The sequence below is a fragment of the Lutra lutra genome, chromosome 15 (genome assembly GCF_902655055.1).
Source record: "Lutra lutra chromosome 15, mLutLut1.2, whole genome shotgun sequence".
In the NCBI taxonomy this organism is placed as follows: domain Eukaryota; kingdom Metazoa; phylum Chordata; class Mammalia; order Carnivora; family Mustelidae; genus Lutra; species Lutra lutra.
The window spans coordinates 63,313,046-63,328,739 of record NC_062292.1 but is presented as its reverse complement, the minus strand read 5'-3'; the positions used below and the strand labels follow the sequence as shown (position 1 = coordinate 63,328,739).

The window sequence follows — 15,694 nt, the reverse complement described above, 5'->3', positions numbered from 1 at the left end:
TTGTATTCTTGTCGATGTGTTTCTTTGATTTTGTTATTAATTGGTTTATATAGTTGGCTGCTCCCACGTTAGGGGCATAGATATTTAAAATTGTTAGATCTTCTTGTTGGACAGTTCCTTTGAGTATGATCTAGTGTCCTTCCTCATCTCTTATTATAGTCTTTGGCTTAAAATCTAATTGATCTGATCTAAGGATTGCCACTCCTGCTTTCTTCTGATGTCCATTAGCATGGTAAATTCTTTTCCACCCCCTCACTTTAAACCTGGAGGTGTCTTCGGGTTTAAGATGAGTTTCTTGTAGGCAACATAGAGATGGGTTTTGTTTTTTGATCCATTCTGATACCCTGTGTCTTTTGATTGGGGCATTTAGCCCATTAACATTCAGGGTAAGTATTGAGAGATATGAATTTAGTGCCATTGTATTGCCTGTAAGGTGACTGTTATTGTATATTGTCTCTGTTTCTTTCTGATCTCCTACTTTGAGGGTCTCTCTTTGCTTAGAGGACCCCTTTCAATATTTCCTGTAGAGCTGGTTTGGTATTTGCAAATTCTTTCAGTTTTTGTTTGTCCTGGAAGCTTTTAATCTCTCCTTCTATTTTCAATGATAGCCTAGCTGGATATAGTATTCTTGACTGCATGTTTTTCTCATTTAGTACTCTGAATATATCATGCCAGCTCTTTCTGGCCTGCCAGGCCTCTGTGGATAAGTCTGCTGCCAATCGAATATTTTTACCATTGTACGTTACAGACTTCTTTTCCCGGGCTGCTTTCAGGATCTTTTCTTTGTCACTAAGACTTGTCAATTTTACTATTAGGTGACGGGGTGTGGACCTATTCTTATTGATCTTGAGGGGGGTTCTCTGAACCTCCTGGATTTTGATGCTTGTTCCCTTTGCCATATTGGGGAAATTCTCTCCAATAATTCTCTCCAACATACCTTCTGCTCCCCTCTCTGTTTCCTCTTCTTCTGGAATCCCAATTATTCTAATGTTGTTTCGTCTTATGGTGTCACTTATCTCTCGAATTCTCCCCTCGTGGTCCAGTAGCTGTTTGTCCCTCTTTTGCTCAGCTTCTTTATTCTCTGTCATTTGGTCTTCTATATCGCTAATTCTTTCTTCTGCCTCATTTATCCTAGCAGTGAGAGCCTCCATTTTTGATTGCACCTCATTAATAGCTTTTTTGATTTCAACTTGGTTAGATTTTAGTTCTTTTATTTCTCCAGAAAGGGCTTTTATATCTCCTGAGAGGGTTGCTTTAATATCTTCCATGCCTTTTTCAAGCCCGGCTAGAACCTTGAGAATCATCATTCTGAACTCTATATCTGACATATTACCAATGTCTGTATTGATTAGGTCCCTAGCCTTTGGTACTGCCTCTTGTTCTTTCTTTTGTTGTGAATTTTTCCGCCTTGTCATTTTGTCCAGATAAGAGTTTATGAAGGAGCAAGTAAAATACTAAAAGGGTGGCAACAACCCCAGGAAAATATGCTTTAGCCAAATCAGAAGAGATCCCGAATTGTGAGGGGGGAGAAAGGGGATAAAAAGGGGTTCAGAAAGAAAGAAAAAAAAAACTATTAAAAAAAAGAAAACTGATAAAGAAAAAATATAAAAAGAGGAAAAAAAATATATATTAGATAAACTATTTAAAAAACGTTAAAAAAAGAAAACGGTAAAAGTTAAAAAAAATTTAGCAGATCAAGAGAAAAAAAAAATTGAAAAAGAAGAAAAAATTAAATTAACTGCAAGGCTAAAAAATCATGGGGAGAAAGCCATGAGTTCCGTGCTTTGCTTTCTTCTCCTCGAATTCCGCCGTTCTCCTTGGTAGGTGAACTTGGTCCTGGCTGGGTTTCCCGTTGATCTTCTGGGGGAGGGGCCCGTTGTAGTGATTCTCAAGCGTCTTTGCCCCAGGCGGAGTTGCACCGCCCTTACCCGGGGCCGCGCTGAGTCATCCGCTCGGGTTCGCTTTCGGGAGCTTTTGTTCCCTGAGCGCTTTCCGTAGAGTCCGGAGGACGGGAATAAAGATGGCGGCCTCCCGGTGTCCGGCCCGGAGGAGCCGAGAGCCCGGGGCCCCACTCCTCAGTGCGCCCTCAGAGAACAGCGCCCAATGACTCCCGCCACCCTGGCCTCCGGCCGCGCTCCGAGCTGACCGAGCCTGCGACCGGTTCAAGGCAACCCCGAGCTGAGAGTCACTCCTCGGCTCTGTCTCTGCAGCCGGCTTCCCCGTTCTAATACCGGTAAGCTCTGCGACACTCAGACACCCCCGATCCTTCTGCGACCCTGCGGGACCTGAGGCCGCGCTTACCCCACCTGGGCTTCACCCCGGTTAAGCCTCTGGAGCGATGTCCCTCCGCGGAACAGACTTTTAAAAGTCCTGATTTTGCTCCGTTGCTCCGCCGCTTGCTGGGAGCCGGCCCCTCCCCCCGCGGTCTATCTTCCCGTCGCTTTGGATTCACTTCTCCGCCAGTCCTACCTTGCAGAAAGTGGTTGATTTTCTGTTTCTGGAATTGCTGTTCTTCTTCTCTTCAATCTCCCGTTGGATTTGTAGGTGTTTGCAATCTTTAGATAAGCTATTTAGCTGATCTCCCGCTACCCGAAGTAGTCTCAGCCTGCTACTTCTCCGCCATCTTGACTCCTCCCCTGTTTTCTAAATTTTGAAGAGTTCTGCCCTCGGAAACAACTCTGATCCATGGGGTTAGGTAAGGGATTATGGACGTATGTTTTCTTTAAACAATGCTTTTTGGGTTGATGACAGCAGAATTAAACTTGCCGGTAGAAACCAGAGTTTCTGTGATAACTCAGGAGTAACCAAATGGAAAGCAGTTTTCAGAACTGCCTTCTGTCGTTGCCTGCTCCCTTCAGAATGCTTCATTTCGTCCCAGTCACTTTGTTGCTTGGTGGTTACGGTGCTTGCTGAAGGGGGTTGCGGATCTGAAATGCCGTGCGAAATTTCAGTGTTCAGCAAGTTTTGGAGAATGTGGACTGTACCCAGCAGCTCTTCCTTGTAGAGTGGTAGGTAGGAGAGATTAAAAAAAGAGGTGGCACAACCTCTCACGAATTCAGTGGAAAAGAGAAGAAAGGGCAGGAAAGAAATAGAAAGGAAAGTTTTTACCCCTCAAACCCCTGGTGCTCCCGTGGATCTGGTCAGTGTTCGGGTGTGAAAAGAGGCTGCTGGAGGCGGTGTGGTGCACAGCACATGGGCCTGGAGTGAGTGTCTGACTCTCGTTCACATTTACTAGTGCTGTGACCTTGGGCAGGACCTGCAAGGTTTCTGAGGCCGTTAACCTCTCGCATGGGGGAAATTATACCTGCCTCTTAAAGTTATTAGTTTGGGGTCTGTTTTCACACTTTGATAAGGCACAGTGAGATGCTCTGGAGAAAAATCACGAAGACAGTTTTGGCCTAGGCAGGAAGAAAGAGAAAATTAGGTGTCAGGGAGCTAGCTAACCTTCGCTTCAAATCAAAGGTGAAAATTATGGAAATATCTATTGTGCTTTTTTTCGTAGCTGGATAGTTGCTGGATCATGTCCTTGGGCTATACTTACTGACTCTGGAAGATAGATTGTAGGATTAGGACTGGAGAAGGTTCTGAATTTATAATGGGTTTAGAGTATTTCTTTCAAGCGCTCAATGTACTGGCACATTAGCTTCAGGAAAGCCTAACACATCAAAAACACAAGGCACAGCGATGGTAAATTAGACAAACCCCCATTACCTCACGATATAAAGAAGAACAACAATGGCTACTGGCCACCACTGCCCCCTCTGGGCTGGCGTTCAGTTTTGGGCGGTGGCCACTTTCCTTCACAGAGTGTCTGAGGATTTCAGAAAACAACAGCAAATCCCGTCAACCATCGCCTGATCTCGTCTGGCATTTTCCAGCTTTTCTGGCTTCCCAGAGACGCAGTTTCCACGTTGCCTCTCCCCACAAGCTACTGTGCCCAGGGAGGCTGGGCTGGTCCAGCTCTGCATGATAAGGTGGTTCTCAGAAATGGTCTATGGCAAAATTTTTGTTTTTTAAATCCAAACTGAGAGCCTCTGTTAATAATATTTACAGTTTTATTTGTTTGCATTTGGGTCTTACATCCATCTTGAATTATTTTGATTCAGAAAATATTATTTTGATTCAAGCATTATGTTTGGTTATTACTTATTGCTGAGTATTCAACTGATGACGACTGATGGGCTTCCCAGCAATGGGAATACATCAACAAAAGGACCGAATTTCACATCCTTGTGAGCTGGGACAGATGGCCCTTTGGCAAAAAGACAAGCAACCCCCCCAACCCCAAACACCCCTGCATTTTAATCCATTCTATTGACATATAATTACATACAATAAAATGTGCTAGTTTTATGATTTTTTGCCATATTTATGCACTCCTGTAACTACCACCCCAATGTTCTAGAGCATTTCCACACCCCAGAAAGACTCCTCCTGCCCTACCCTTTTGCAGGCAGATTCCCCAAAGCCTTTGCAGCTGAGTTGGCTTTCGCACCCAGGTACCCTGACCTCAGAGCTTGGCTTCTTGACCCCTGTACTGCATTGCTTTGCTGAGGGTTTCACCTCTCTTCCTTCTCTGGATGGTAGCTCGTCTGTTTGCGTGCTTGTTAACCGACAATTTTGTGTCATTAATGGATTTACAGGCTGGAGGTAATTTAGAAGCTTATCATCATTTATCCTGAAGCCCAGGTGTCTTTTATCATGTCTTTCTCTTGAGGCGTCATATCTGATAAGTAGTCAGACACCTGTAAAACGTTTGTAACATCTTTTTGGGCTTTGCCTTCTAACATTTTCAGAAAAAGAACTCTTCATTAAAGCATATTATTCATGGCTTGGTGTTTGGTTGGATTATATAAAGTTTAATTTTTTAATAGTAAATATGTTTTTATTAACAAGGTAGCTATCCGTGATTACACGTGATTTCTTATTCTTTATGCCTTATGCAGATAGGGAGACTCATTGCTACTTTTTGTATGTGTAGTCCTAAAATGTTGAATTGCAGAGGTTTTGTGATACAGATGTTTTCTCTTCTAGGACTTTTCCAGATTTCTCAGAACAAAGTGGCAGTTCTTCTTCTAGCTGGCGGGCAGGGGACGAGACTCGGTGTTGCATATCCCAAGGGGATGTATGATGTTGGTTTGCCATCTCATAAGACGCTTTTTCAGATTCAGGCAGAGCGTATCCTGAAGCTTCAACAGTTAGCTGAAAAATATCATGGCAACAAATGCATCATTCCATGGTAAGACCTGCCTCGTTGTGGGAGAGTGTCTGAACTTAATGCCGGTCTATAATATTCAAAATGCATGTATACTTTATTCCTAAGCAGACATACTTCCTGTTACTAGTGATTTTCCCAGGAGCTGTAATTTACTGTGTGTTAAAATAATCTGTATTCTAGCTAGCTAAATGATCACAGTGGTCTTATTGCACGATGTATATTCACCTCAGGCTTCTATATCCCTCCCTGACTACTTCTGGGGACTCACTGGGGTCTGTCAGTGTAGAAACTTTATATTGATTGGCAGTTTGTCTGTTTATAAATTTCTGATTGGAAGTCAGTTTTCCTCTCAAATTTGAAGGCATCGTTCTCTTGTTGAGTGGTCCATAGCTGTTCTGATTCCCAGTCTGTCTCTCTCTCTCCCTCTTTCCCTTTCTTCCTTTCTCTCCCTGCCCCCCCCCCAAGCATCTAATGTCTCTTCTTATCATTGGCATCTGAAATTTCACGGCAAGGTGCTACAAGTCTATTTTTAGTTCACTCTGGGCAGTAAGGGAGTTCTCACAGTCTAGAAACTCCTGTTCTTGAATACCAGGTTATCTAGCTCTGCCCCACACCCAACCCTTCCATACACACCAGCTAAAAGCCCCACTGATTGTCTGGTGTGAGCCGCACTCGGATCCCCAGGCTCTAGTAGAATGCTGTGTTCTCAGGGCCTCCTTTGGCAAGTGTTGGTATCCTGAGCACCAAGAGATTATGGGAAATTCTGCTTTGTTTTTTAAAGGTTTTTGATTTAGCTCTTAAATCTCTTTCCCAGAGCAGCTTTGGAAATTCTGTTTTGAGGGGGAAACCAGCTGTGTTTGAGATCCCTCAAGTCCCTAATCTTGTTATTTTAGTCCCATATGACCCACAAAAGCTCTGCTGGTTTCTCTGTCCTTCTGCCTGGTCCAAGCCCAGAGTCCCTACCACTATACCCCCAGGAAAAGGCACCTGCATTTCCTTAGCTCCTCTTTGAAAGATTCCCACTGTCTTGAATTTTAGTTCCAATCCATGTTGCTTCTATAGCTCTCTGATGCTTTTAAAAATAGGCTTTTTGTAAATTTCCCAGCTTTGCTAGCTTTTCTCAACATGAGTATTGGCGGGCAGGAAACTGTTTTTTCAATCTGGATTCCTTTGGGGATGTTTGAGGGACATCTGTGCTATAAGCAGCCAATATATTCTCCTTACAGCCCTGGCTCCTACTATCATGTTGAATTTTCTTCTCTTTTCCCCTCACGACTTAGAATCTCTGTGCGTTTCTTATGCAGAGCAGTCCAGCCCCCTCTTTGTACTCAAAGCTCAAAATCCCCAGGATAACTTGTTAAACAGATAACTAGTATGGTGGGAAATTATACCATTTTCTTCATTTATTCATTCAACATAATATGAATGTCTGCTTCTGGGTACTGGGGCTGTATCAGCAACCAGAATGGACAAAAGTCCCTATTTACATGTGGCTTAAATTCTAGTAAGGGCAGTGGCTACTGTAGTCACTAACTGTGGTTTTTAGATAGAGTTTTTGACTCCTTTGCCACACTAGCATGGTTTGGATTTTTGTGAGAACAGAAAATATAATTACACTTTTAAGATTTTAAACGGACGGTGAGCAGAGCCCAGATTACATTTCAAAACTTTAGTGGAAAGAACCACGAGAGATGATCAGAATATTTTATGTCTACCCTTTTCTCCCTATTTATTTATAATGGCAGTTTTAAATTCAGAGTACAGTTTTCACAAAGTTCTAAAATGTTGTTTAAGCCAGTTATATGGGCTCTCTGTTGCAGGAGGTATGTTTACTATTGTCACATAGATTTATTTTATATGTAGGATTGATGATGTTACTGGAGGGAATGCACTTGGGCAATAGCTAATGCTACCTTATCCAGGAAGAGGATGAAGGAAGTCAGAACAAAGAGGCAGTGTGCTCAATGATTTTCTTTCTTTTTTCTTTTTTTTTTTTTTTTTTTTTTGCTTAGAAAATAGACAAGTTTGAATTTTGCCCTAATACCCAGAGCACTGTTGCTTAGAATCTACTTTTCTCTTGCAAGGTATATAATGACCAGTGGCCGAACAATGGAATCTACAAAGGAATTCTTCACAAAGCACAAGTACTTTGGTTTAAAAAAAGAGAATGTAATCTTTTTTCAGCAGGGAATGCTGCCTGCTATGAGTTTTGATGGGAAAATCATTTTGGAAGAGAAGAACAAGGTTTCTATGGCTCCAGGTCTGTAACCATGCTTATTTAGGGGTGACTAGAAATGGGGGTAACATTCCATTTTGATTTTCTTTCTGATATGGTGATTTGGGTGTTACAAAATTAATATTTAAGATTTTATTGCAATGACCTAAAAACAAAGAATATGCCCATGGGCTGAATGGATACACTTTTGTATTTTTTGTGGATGCCTGCCCTTGAGAACGACCTGGGCGGCCTGTGGTGTTCATTCTCTTTACCCTGCATTTTATATCCGCGGTGTTCATGGCTGCATTACTTCTTGCAATGAAAGATCGGAAGCCATTTGCTATTTAATAAACAAGAGGTAAATTACAGTTTATCTGTAGTATTCTCAAACTGTAATAAAACAATTGATTGGAGATACTAAATGACAAAGAGAAGTAGTGTCAGTTGCTAAGTGAGAGAATGAGAGGTGTGAAGCTGTGTGTCTGGCGTGGTGAGGGCCACTGCCCTGGATGGTTGTGGGAGGTGCACGCACGTTGTGGTGTGTTAAGGGCACCCCTGCCCTTGGGTGGTGCACACTGTGTGGCCACACGCAGCAACCCTGAGTATGATCCCAACTCTGAAAATAAACGTGTCGACAGATTCTTATCTGTGTGAGTATTTGGAGGGAAGGCTGACAGGAAATAAATGAGCGTTAACGTGGTAGCCTCCAGGTACAGGTTTTATTTCATTTTAAGCCCTTTTTTCTACTCAATTCTTTCTCATTAATGGAAGACTTTGCTGTTTTTAGCTCTATTTTTATGAAGTTGTCCAATTTTTTTAAGCTGTGGCTGCAGGTGTTGGCAGATGAAGTACATTAAAGCAGCACTATAAATAGATGGGAAAAGAAGAGGCTTTTGCCTGTATTTATTTTAAATCTGACCTGATACTAATCTGGTTTCCTAATAACACATTATTTGGTATAAAATGCTCATGTATTTTTTATTTTTGAGATGAGTGAAATTGTCAGTGTTGGGGCTGTAAATAACAGAGCTAACTTGAATCGCATAAATATTAATAAAACTTGAAATGTTATGAAATAATCATTGCTTGAGAATGAACTTTATATTTTATAATGTATTATGGGCTAAATTGTTAAAAAGCCTGAGTTAAGAAGAAAAATATGGTCTTTGGGTTGCCTGGTCCTACATTAATTAATAATGTTATTCTCTTGATACTTAACACTAAATTACTTTGAAAGTCATGTAGTATAATTTTTTTGACACCCGAATTCTTCCTTCTGGGTATTTACTTTTCTTGGCCCTGTGATATAAAACTGCTTTTCAGAGATCTTCACCCCACTTTGGAAACATGAACCCTGGTAAAGCAGTTTTGGGTTACCTTCATAATGGATTTTGGTGCACTTCTAATGGGCTGTTTCATTTCCCAGATGGGAATGGTGGTCTTTATCGCGCTCTCGCGGCCCAGAATATCGTGGAGGACATGGAGCAGAGAGGCATTTGGAGCATTCATGTCTATTGTGTTGACAACATCCTAGTAAAAGTGGCAGACCCACGGTTCATTGGCTTTTGCATTCAGAAAGGAGCAGACTGCGGTGCGAAGGTAATGCCTTTCTCAGCTGTAGTGAGGTCGGCAGCTTGCCCTGTCAGCTCATTTGTTCAGGACTTGAACTGGAACCGTCTGGGTGATTGGAATGCGTTAGAGCCATTTCTCTCTCTCAGGTAACGGAGCTATCCCCGACCTGCTCTTTCTCTTACATTGGCAGCATTTGATTCTAGAAATAATGCACGCTTGTCCGTTGCAAGTTAGAGTTCAAACATACGTGCACATGGGAGGCTTGCGTGGCTCCCTGGGTTGAGTGTCCGATTCCTGATTTCTGCTCAGGTCACTGTCCCGGGGTGTCCGGCTCTGCGCTCAGCGTGAGGCTTGCCTGATGTTCTCTCTCTCCCTCTCTCCCAGTTCATGTACACATGTGCACCCCTGCTCTGTCTCTCTCTCTCTGTCTCAAATAAGTAAAATCTTAAAATATGTGTGGATGATTTGTAAGTCCCTGGGGAAGTGCATGATTGTCACTAGGCCTGGGATGGGTTCGTTAATATCAAGTCGTATTTGATCAGATTAGCCACTTTCTTCCTATGACAGAGTTGCTGGAGTAGGAGGTAAGAGAAATATAGAGGGAACAGCAGATCGAGACTTCAGCAAAGCGTTTGACAAGCAACCTCATGATAGTCTTATGATTAAGATGGAAATGTGCAATTAAAGGCAGGGCAGTAAGGAGATTAGTAATTGTTTGACCACAAATATACTGATAGGAAATTGGAGGGAGGTATTCCTTTTCAGTATTATTTTAGTTGCATAGATGATGATGTAGGAGACTTGCCTGTATGGTGGCTAATGAAACGTGTATCTAGGAGTAAAAGAGAAAATGAAAACACTTCAGAAGATTTGAAAATATTAATAGAAATACTGCTTTTCTGGAAATCTGTAAAACTATCAGTTTTTACCAAATTAAAGTAAACATAGTTTTGGTTAAAGCTCCAATGAGACTGTTTTAGGGACATTAACAAAATGATTGTAAAGTTTAGAAAAAAACATGTAAAGGTGGCCAGGAAAATGCCAAGAAAAGGTGATACGGCAGGAAGAGGGTTGGAGACGGTCTACCAGGTACTAAACTGGGTTGTAAATAAAAGATAATTAGGAGTGTAGTACAGAAACCAGGAGAGAACGACAGATTAGTGGAACTGTGGATCAGTCAGAAGTAAGTCCATGTATACATAAAGAATACAGTATAGAAAAACAAGGCATTTCGAATCGGTGGGGGAAATGAATGAGATACCTGGTGAAAAATAAAGTAAGCGGTCTCCTTCAAAGCTCATACCAAAATCAATTTCAAATGGATTACAAAGTTCAATATAAAAAACCCATAAAGGTGTTAGAAGAGGGGTGCCTGGGTGGTCCAGTGGGTTAAGCTTCTGCCTTCGGCTCAGGTCATGATCTCAGGGTCCTGGGATCAAGCCCTGCATTGGGCTGCTTGGCAGGGGGCCTGCTTCCCCCCCTCTCTCTGCCTGCCTCTCAGCCTACTTGTGATCTCTCTCTCTGTCAAATAAATAAATAAAATCTTTTTAAAAAGAAAGGTGTTAGAAGAAAAGTGAGAATAATTTTACAATATTGACATGAAGGGAGGACCTTTCTGCCAACAACAAAAACCATATACAGGTTTCTGACAAAAATAAATTAGCCTAGATATAAATTTGAAATATTTGGATTTAAAAAGGTGAACTGCCATTAAAGTTATACCATAGCCTTGGTTGGAGATTTTCTGTTATAAAGATGTCATTTCTCTTAAAATTAATCTGAAATCTATGGCAAAGTCATAGAAGCTGGAGTTTTAAATTTACCAGTGCAGGTTTTGTGAAATTAAGCTGGTGGACCTCATAAGACTCTTCTGGACTCAGAAAATGAAAAAAGTTGGTTTGGTTATTTAAGACCTCTCTGCTCTAATACTCTATACTATAAATAGCTGTTAAATTATAATAGAAAAATAGTGCATTGTAAATAGCTACTAAGCTTTAAGGAAAAAACTAGACTGTATTTCTGACTCTGCTCCGCTTGGTGTCACTCTTCATTCTAAAACAGAAACTTAAATTTTACTGCTCGGAGCTTCAGGTCCATTTAAGTACTAGTTGATCAGATCGATGAACCTGGAAGGAACCTCAGCAACCATCTGGTCAACCCCTACAATTTCAGAACTGAGTACCCTGAGTTCTGGTTCTGAGTAAGTTCTAGGCTCAAGGTCCTTCATCACACTGACAGAAGCAGGATTAGAATTCATGTTTCCCAACTCCTAGCTTTAGTATCCTATCACATTATAAAACTAAGCTCTTTCGATTGATGAGGCTTTTGCTGACAGCTTAAAAAACTTCCGTGTGCTAACCTTTGTGAGTTTATTAGTCACACGGAGACAAGGGTGTGACCAGTCACTCTTCTCCACCACCTGTTGGTTCTCCAGGAGCCTCAGGCTTCCTGCTCACTCTGTGTCTGGCACATAATGTAGGAGTCACTCAGTAAGTGACTACATATTCAGATGGAACCCAAATATGACACGAATGGCATGTGTTAAAAACTTTCAGAAATGATAGAAACCGTTTATGTGATCTGTCCTCCCACCCTTTTAATTTTAATTGCAGAATCAAGATATCAAAATACATTTTTAAGAACACTGAAGTTAGGGAGTTATTCATAGTATGGTAGTAGAATAATTTGTCTTACTTCTTTAAAAGGCTCTGGTCTTTGTGAGTTAAGGAATTAAGTATTTTTTATGGAGTGACAGGCTTGAGAAAAGACGGAGACTGCAGTGGTTTACAGAACTACAAAGCTAAAAGGGTAGGAATCACTGGTAATTAAAGGTCACTTTGTAAAGCACTTACAGTAACTATGACATTAAAGTGTTATTTGAACTGAGTTTTTCAGGATTGAAGCTGGAGAAAATCAAGCAAACTTTTAAATTTTGTACTGTCTAACTTTCTGTGGCATATAAACTTGACTTCTGGTTTACACAGTTCACAAACGCTTTCTTTTGTAATCGAGACTTAAAATATTTGGAGGCTCCTAGTTGCCATAGAAGTAAATCTTTCAGGGGCTCCTGGTGGTTAAGCCTCTGAGTCTTGATATTGGCTCAGGTCGTGATCTCAGGGTCCTGAGATGGAGCTCTGCATTGGGCTTTGTGCTGAGTATGGAGCCTGCCTGGGATTCTCTCTCTCTTCCTCTGCCTCCCTCCTCCCCAGGCCCTCCCCCCCAAAGAAAACACACACAAAGAAGGAACTCTCACCGACAGATGAACACTTGGGCAGTGGAAAGTGTGAGTATGCTTAGTTTTGTTTCCTGTAGCTGGTCAGGAGTAGGGGCCTATGGAGGTGACTGGAAAAGTGGGAATGAGAGGAATCTTCCAGTTTCCCTGTCTAGTGAGACCCCCACTGAGGAATATGTGAAGTGAGAGGTGGTGAGGAGTCGGTAGTTGCAAATAGGCCTGTGATAGATTTAAATCATTTGGTTGTATGTTTCCCCCCAACGTAATTCACTTCTTTGGTAGAAAGTTTCTTTTTATGGAATACTGTGCTCCTTTCAGGCTGGCAGACAGTGAAAGCACACAGCAGCCTTGCGTACCCAGGAGCCCTGCCTCACTGAGCTAGACTCGGGGCCCGTAGCTCTGACTGCTGGGTCTATGTCGTGGGCAGTAGTGGCTTTGGTTGTCTGGAGGAGACTGCTGCTGGCTGGATTTATCTTAAGAAATCAGTTGCTGAAGAAAAGTTTTAGCTTTATTGATGTAATTTCTTAGGATCTTTTCAAATTGAGGACCGAGTTTTCAGACTACTCTGAAGCATGCTGAGTTGCTCACTGAACAGGGCAAACAAAGCAGTTATTTGTTTATTCCGTTGGATACTCATCTCATCGGAATCTTGATTTTTTTTGTTTTTTAAAGATTTTATTTATTTATTTGACAGAGAGAGAGATCACAAGTAGACAGAGAGGCAGGCAGAGAGAGAGAGAGAGAGAGAAGGAAGCAGGCTCCCTGCTGAGCAGAGAGCCCGATGTGGGACTCGATCCCAGGACCCTGAGATCACGACCTGAGCCGAAGGCAGCGGCTTAACCTACTGAGCCCCCAGGCGCCCCAGGAATCTTGATTTTATATTAGTGTATCACACCCAGGTGTCCGGTGATTTTCTTCTAAACACTTCATTTAGGTCAGTGCTGTGTTGGATTAGGGTGGTGAGGTATCAGAGTCACATGTGAGGGTTTTTTTAAAATTACATACTCTATATTTCCCTGTGATATCTTCTTTGAACTTCTCTTTATTTTAGGGGAGATAGAGGGAGAATGTGAGTCAGGGGAGAAGCAGAGAATCTCAAGCGTACTCCACACTGAATATGGAGCCTGATGGGCTCGATCTCATGACCCATGAGCTCATGACCTGAACCGAAATCAAGTCAGTTGCTTAACCCACTGAGCCACCCAAGCGCCCCTGTTTTTCCCTGTGATTTTGATATACACCTTTCTCTCGGCCACCCCCACCAGCCTAGAGCCATTGTTAGAGTATCAAATCACAGGTTTTCAAACTTTTTTTTTTTTTTAAAAGCATAGAAACTCTTCTAGCATGCAAAACAGATAAATATCGTATGGGCTTCTCTGACTGAAGTTGGAGCCAGACCCCAGTGACTTACCTGCACTCATGCCCCTACCTCCTGGCCAGGTCTCTGAAAAGCAAGGAACATGCTGTATTCATGAATGAAAATGAAAACAAAAAACAAAAAAACCTCTGTTTTCAAATGAAATGATTTGGACAGTACCAAATGAGAGGCAAGATGCCATACTTTTTGTCGTGTCTCCCTGAGAAATTTCATTTATTCTGGAAGCAGGTTAGTGTAGTTAAGGATAAACTGATTAAAATAAAGCATATTTGGAGGGAGGTAGACTCCTCATTTAATTATTCCCAGTCCAGTGTGATTTCCTCTGGGCTCTGTGTATAGGATGGAATTTCTGTTCCACAGTTTCATGAGGTGATAAATAGGAAGGAGATAATTAACTTCATTTCCATTTGGACAGTAGTCTGCCAGAAAATATAAAGATGGACAGGTAGTTGTCTACACCTAAAGATTCCTTTGCTTGAAGACAATATAAGCAAAACTGCAGATGTGGCCTTTGCAAACAGCACATGTCCAGCACACTGGACATGTAGCATTTGACTCTATTTCTTCTGCTGCGCTTTCTTTGGGCAGGTGGTGGAGAAAACGAACCCGACGGAGCCGGTGGGAGTGGTTTGCCGAGTGGATGGCGTCTACCAGGTGGTGGAGTACAGTGAGATCTCCCTGGCAACGGCTCAGAGACGAGGCTCGGACGGACGCCTGCTCTTCAACGCGGGGAACATCGCCAACCATTTCTTCACTGTGCCGTTTCTGAGAGATGTTGTCAAGTATGTGCGAGACGGGGGCTTTTAAAATTTTTCTTGTACTGGTAATCAGGAACTGAGTCACTTGAGAAGTAGTAAGACACCCCAAGTCCAGATTCTACAGAATTCATCTTCTCCCCTGAGGATCACTTTTACCAAATGGAACTTTTTCTCACGTTGTAGTAGTTTCTTGGGAAGGTGCATTACAGGGGTAGATTTGGAGGACTCTGTCCTTCAGTGCTCTGCCTGCCGTCCAGAGCACCTCCCGTTTACTTCCTCTTCTCCCTCTGACTGTCTTAGGTTCTGGGGAAGTGGAGAGTAAGAGATGAAGTACGGTCTCTCTACCACAATGGGAAGCTTTAAGAAAAAAAGCAAAGATCTGCCCTACATCTACTGAATCAGAATTTCTGGTGGTAGATGCAGGTCACTGGTATTTTTGAGAAGCTGCCCAACAATTTAGCCAGTTCCCAGACTAGCATTTAGGAACTAGTGCATTTGAGGGTCAGGAAAAAAGAACTTGAGCCTTGGATGGAAATTAGCATGGTAGGATAAAAGAATAAAATAAGAGCTACTTTATTCTGGAGGTCTGTTAAATGAAGGGCATTCTATCTGTTTCTTCATTTGATAGCTTTTAGACATTCACGATGACGATCTCCTTTTAAAACAAGTTACTTAGCCTTACTTTAGCATATTGACTCCAGTTCTGGAATATTCCCATTCCACTGTGCTGTCTGTAGCCGTGCTATTAACGCATCCATAGTAACTTATTAATACTTACTTTTCCATTCCACACTTTAGGGGCTCTCAGTTGGGAAGGTTGGGGCAAAGAGAACCATTTTCTGGAAGACGGGAAAGACATTGGTGTGAGCTGTGTGGTGTATATTCTTTAATGTGGAGATCATGATAGGAGTTTTTAAAAAATATAAGGAGGTAAATTGGGAAATCTATTCATCTGATGTTTAAATACGAACCGAAACTTAACAGATGCACTTCGCTTTGAAAATCTTAGTACTGGTTGTTGATGCATTTGTTCCTGAGTGTGATTATCAGATTTTCTGGCATTTTAACTTTGGAAAGTGATTATATCTTTTTTTTTCTTCCTACTTAGTATTTATGAACCTCAGTTGCAGCACCATGTGGCTCAAAAGAAGATTCCATATGTGGATTCCCAGGGGCAGTTAATTAAGCCAGACAAGCCAAACGGAATAAAGATGGAAAAATTTGTCTTTGACATCTTCCAGTTTGCAAAGTATGTTCTGAGCAGCACCAGTAGGGTTAGAGACAGGTCTTGAGATGTTGCTTTTTACTCTGTTCGGCA

General features: G+C 41.9%; 1 protein-coding gene across 4 annotated transcripts in view; it reads left to right on the top strand.

Moving 5' to 3' along the window:
* The window catches only part of UAP1 (UDP-N-acetylglucosamine pyrophosphorylase 1), a 41,766-nt gene that overhangs the window by 18,553 nt on the left and 7,519 nt on the right, over window positions 1-15,694 (top strand). For all 4 annotated transcript variants that reach the window (XM_047704705.1, XM_047704704.1, XM_047704703.1 and 1 more), the window contains 5 exons: window positions 5,035-5,239; window positions 7,303-7,478; window positions 8,863-9,035; window positions 14,207-14,400; window positions 15,485-15,625. In XM_047704705.1, the coding sequence (XP_047560661.1) occupies window positions 5,035-5,239; window positions 7,303-7,478; window positions 8,863-9,035; window positions 14,207-14,400; window positions 15,485-15,625 (889 nt within the window). The remainder of the gene's footprint in view (window positions 1-5,034; window positions 5,240-7,302; window positions 7,479-8,862; window positions 9,036-14,206; window positions 14,401-15,484; window positions 15,626-15,694) is intronic.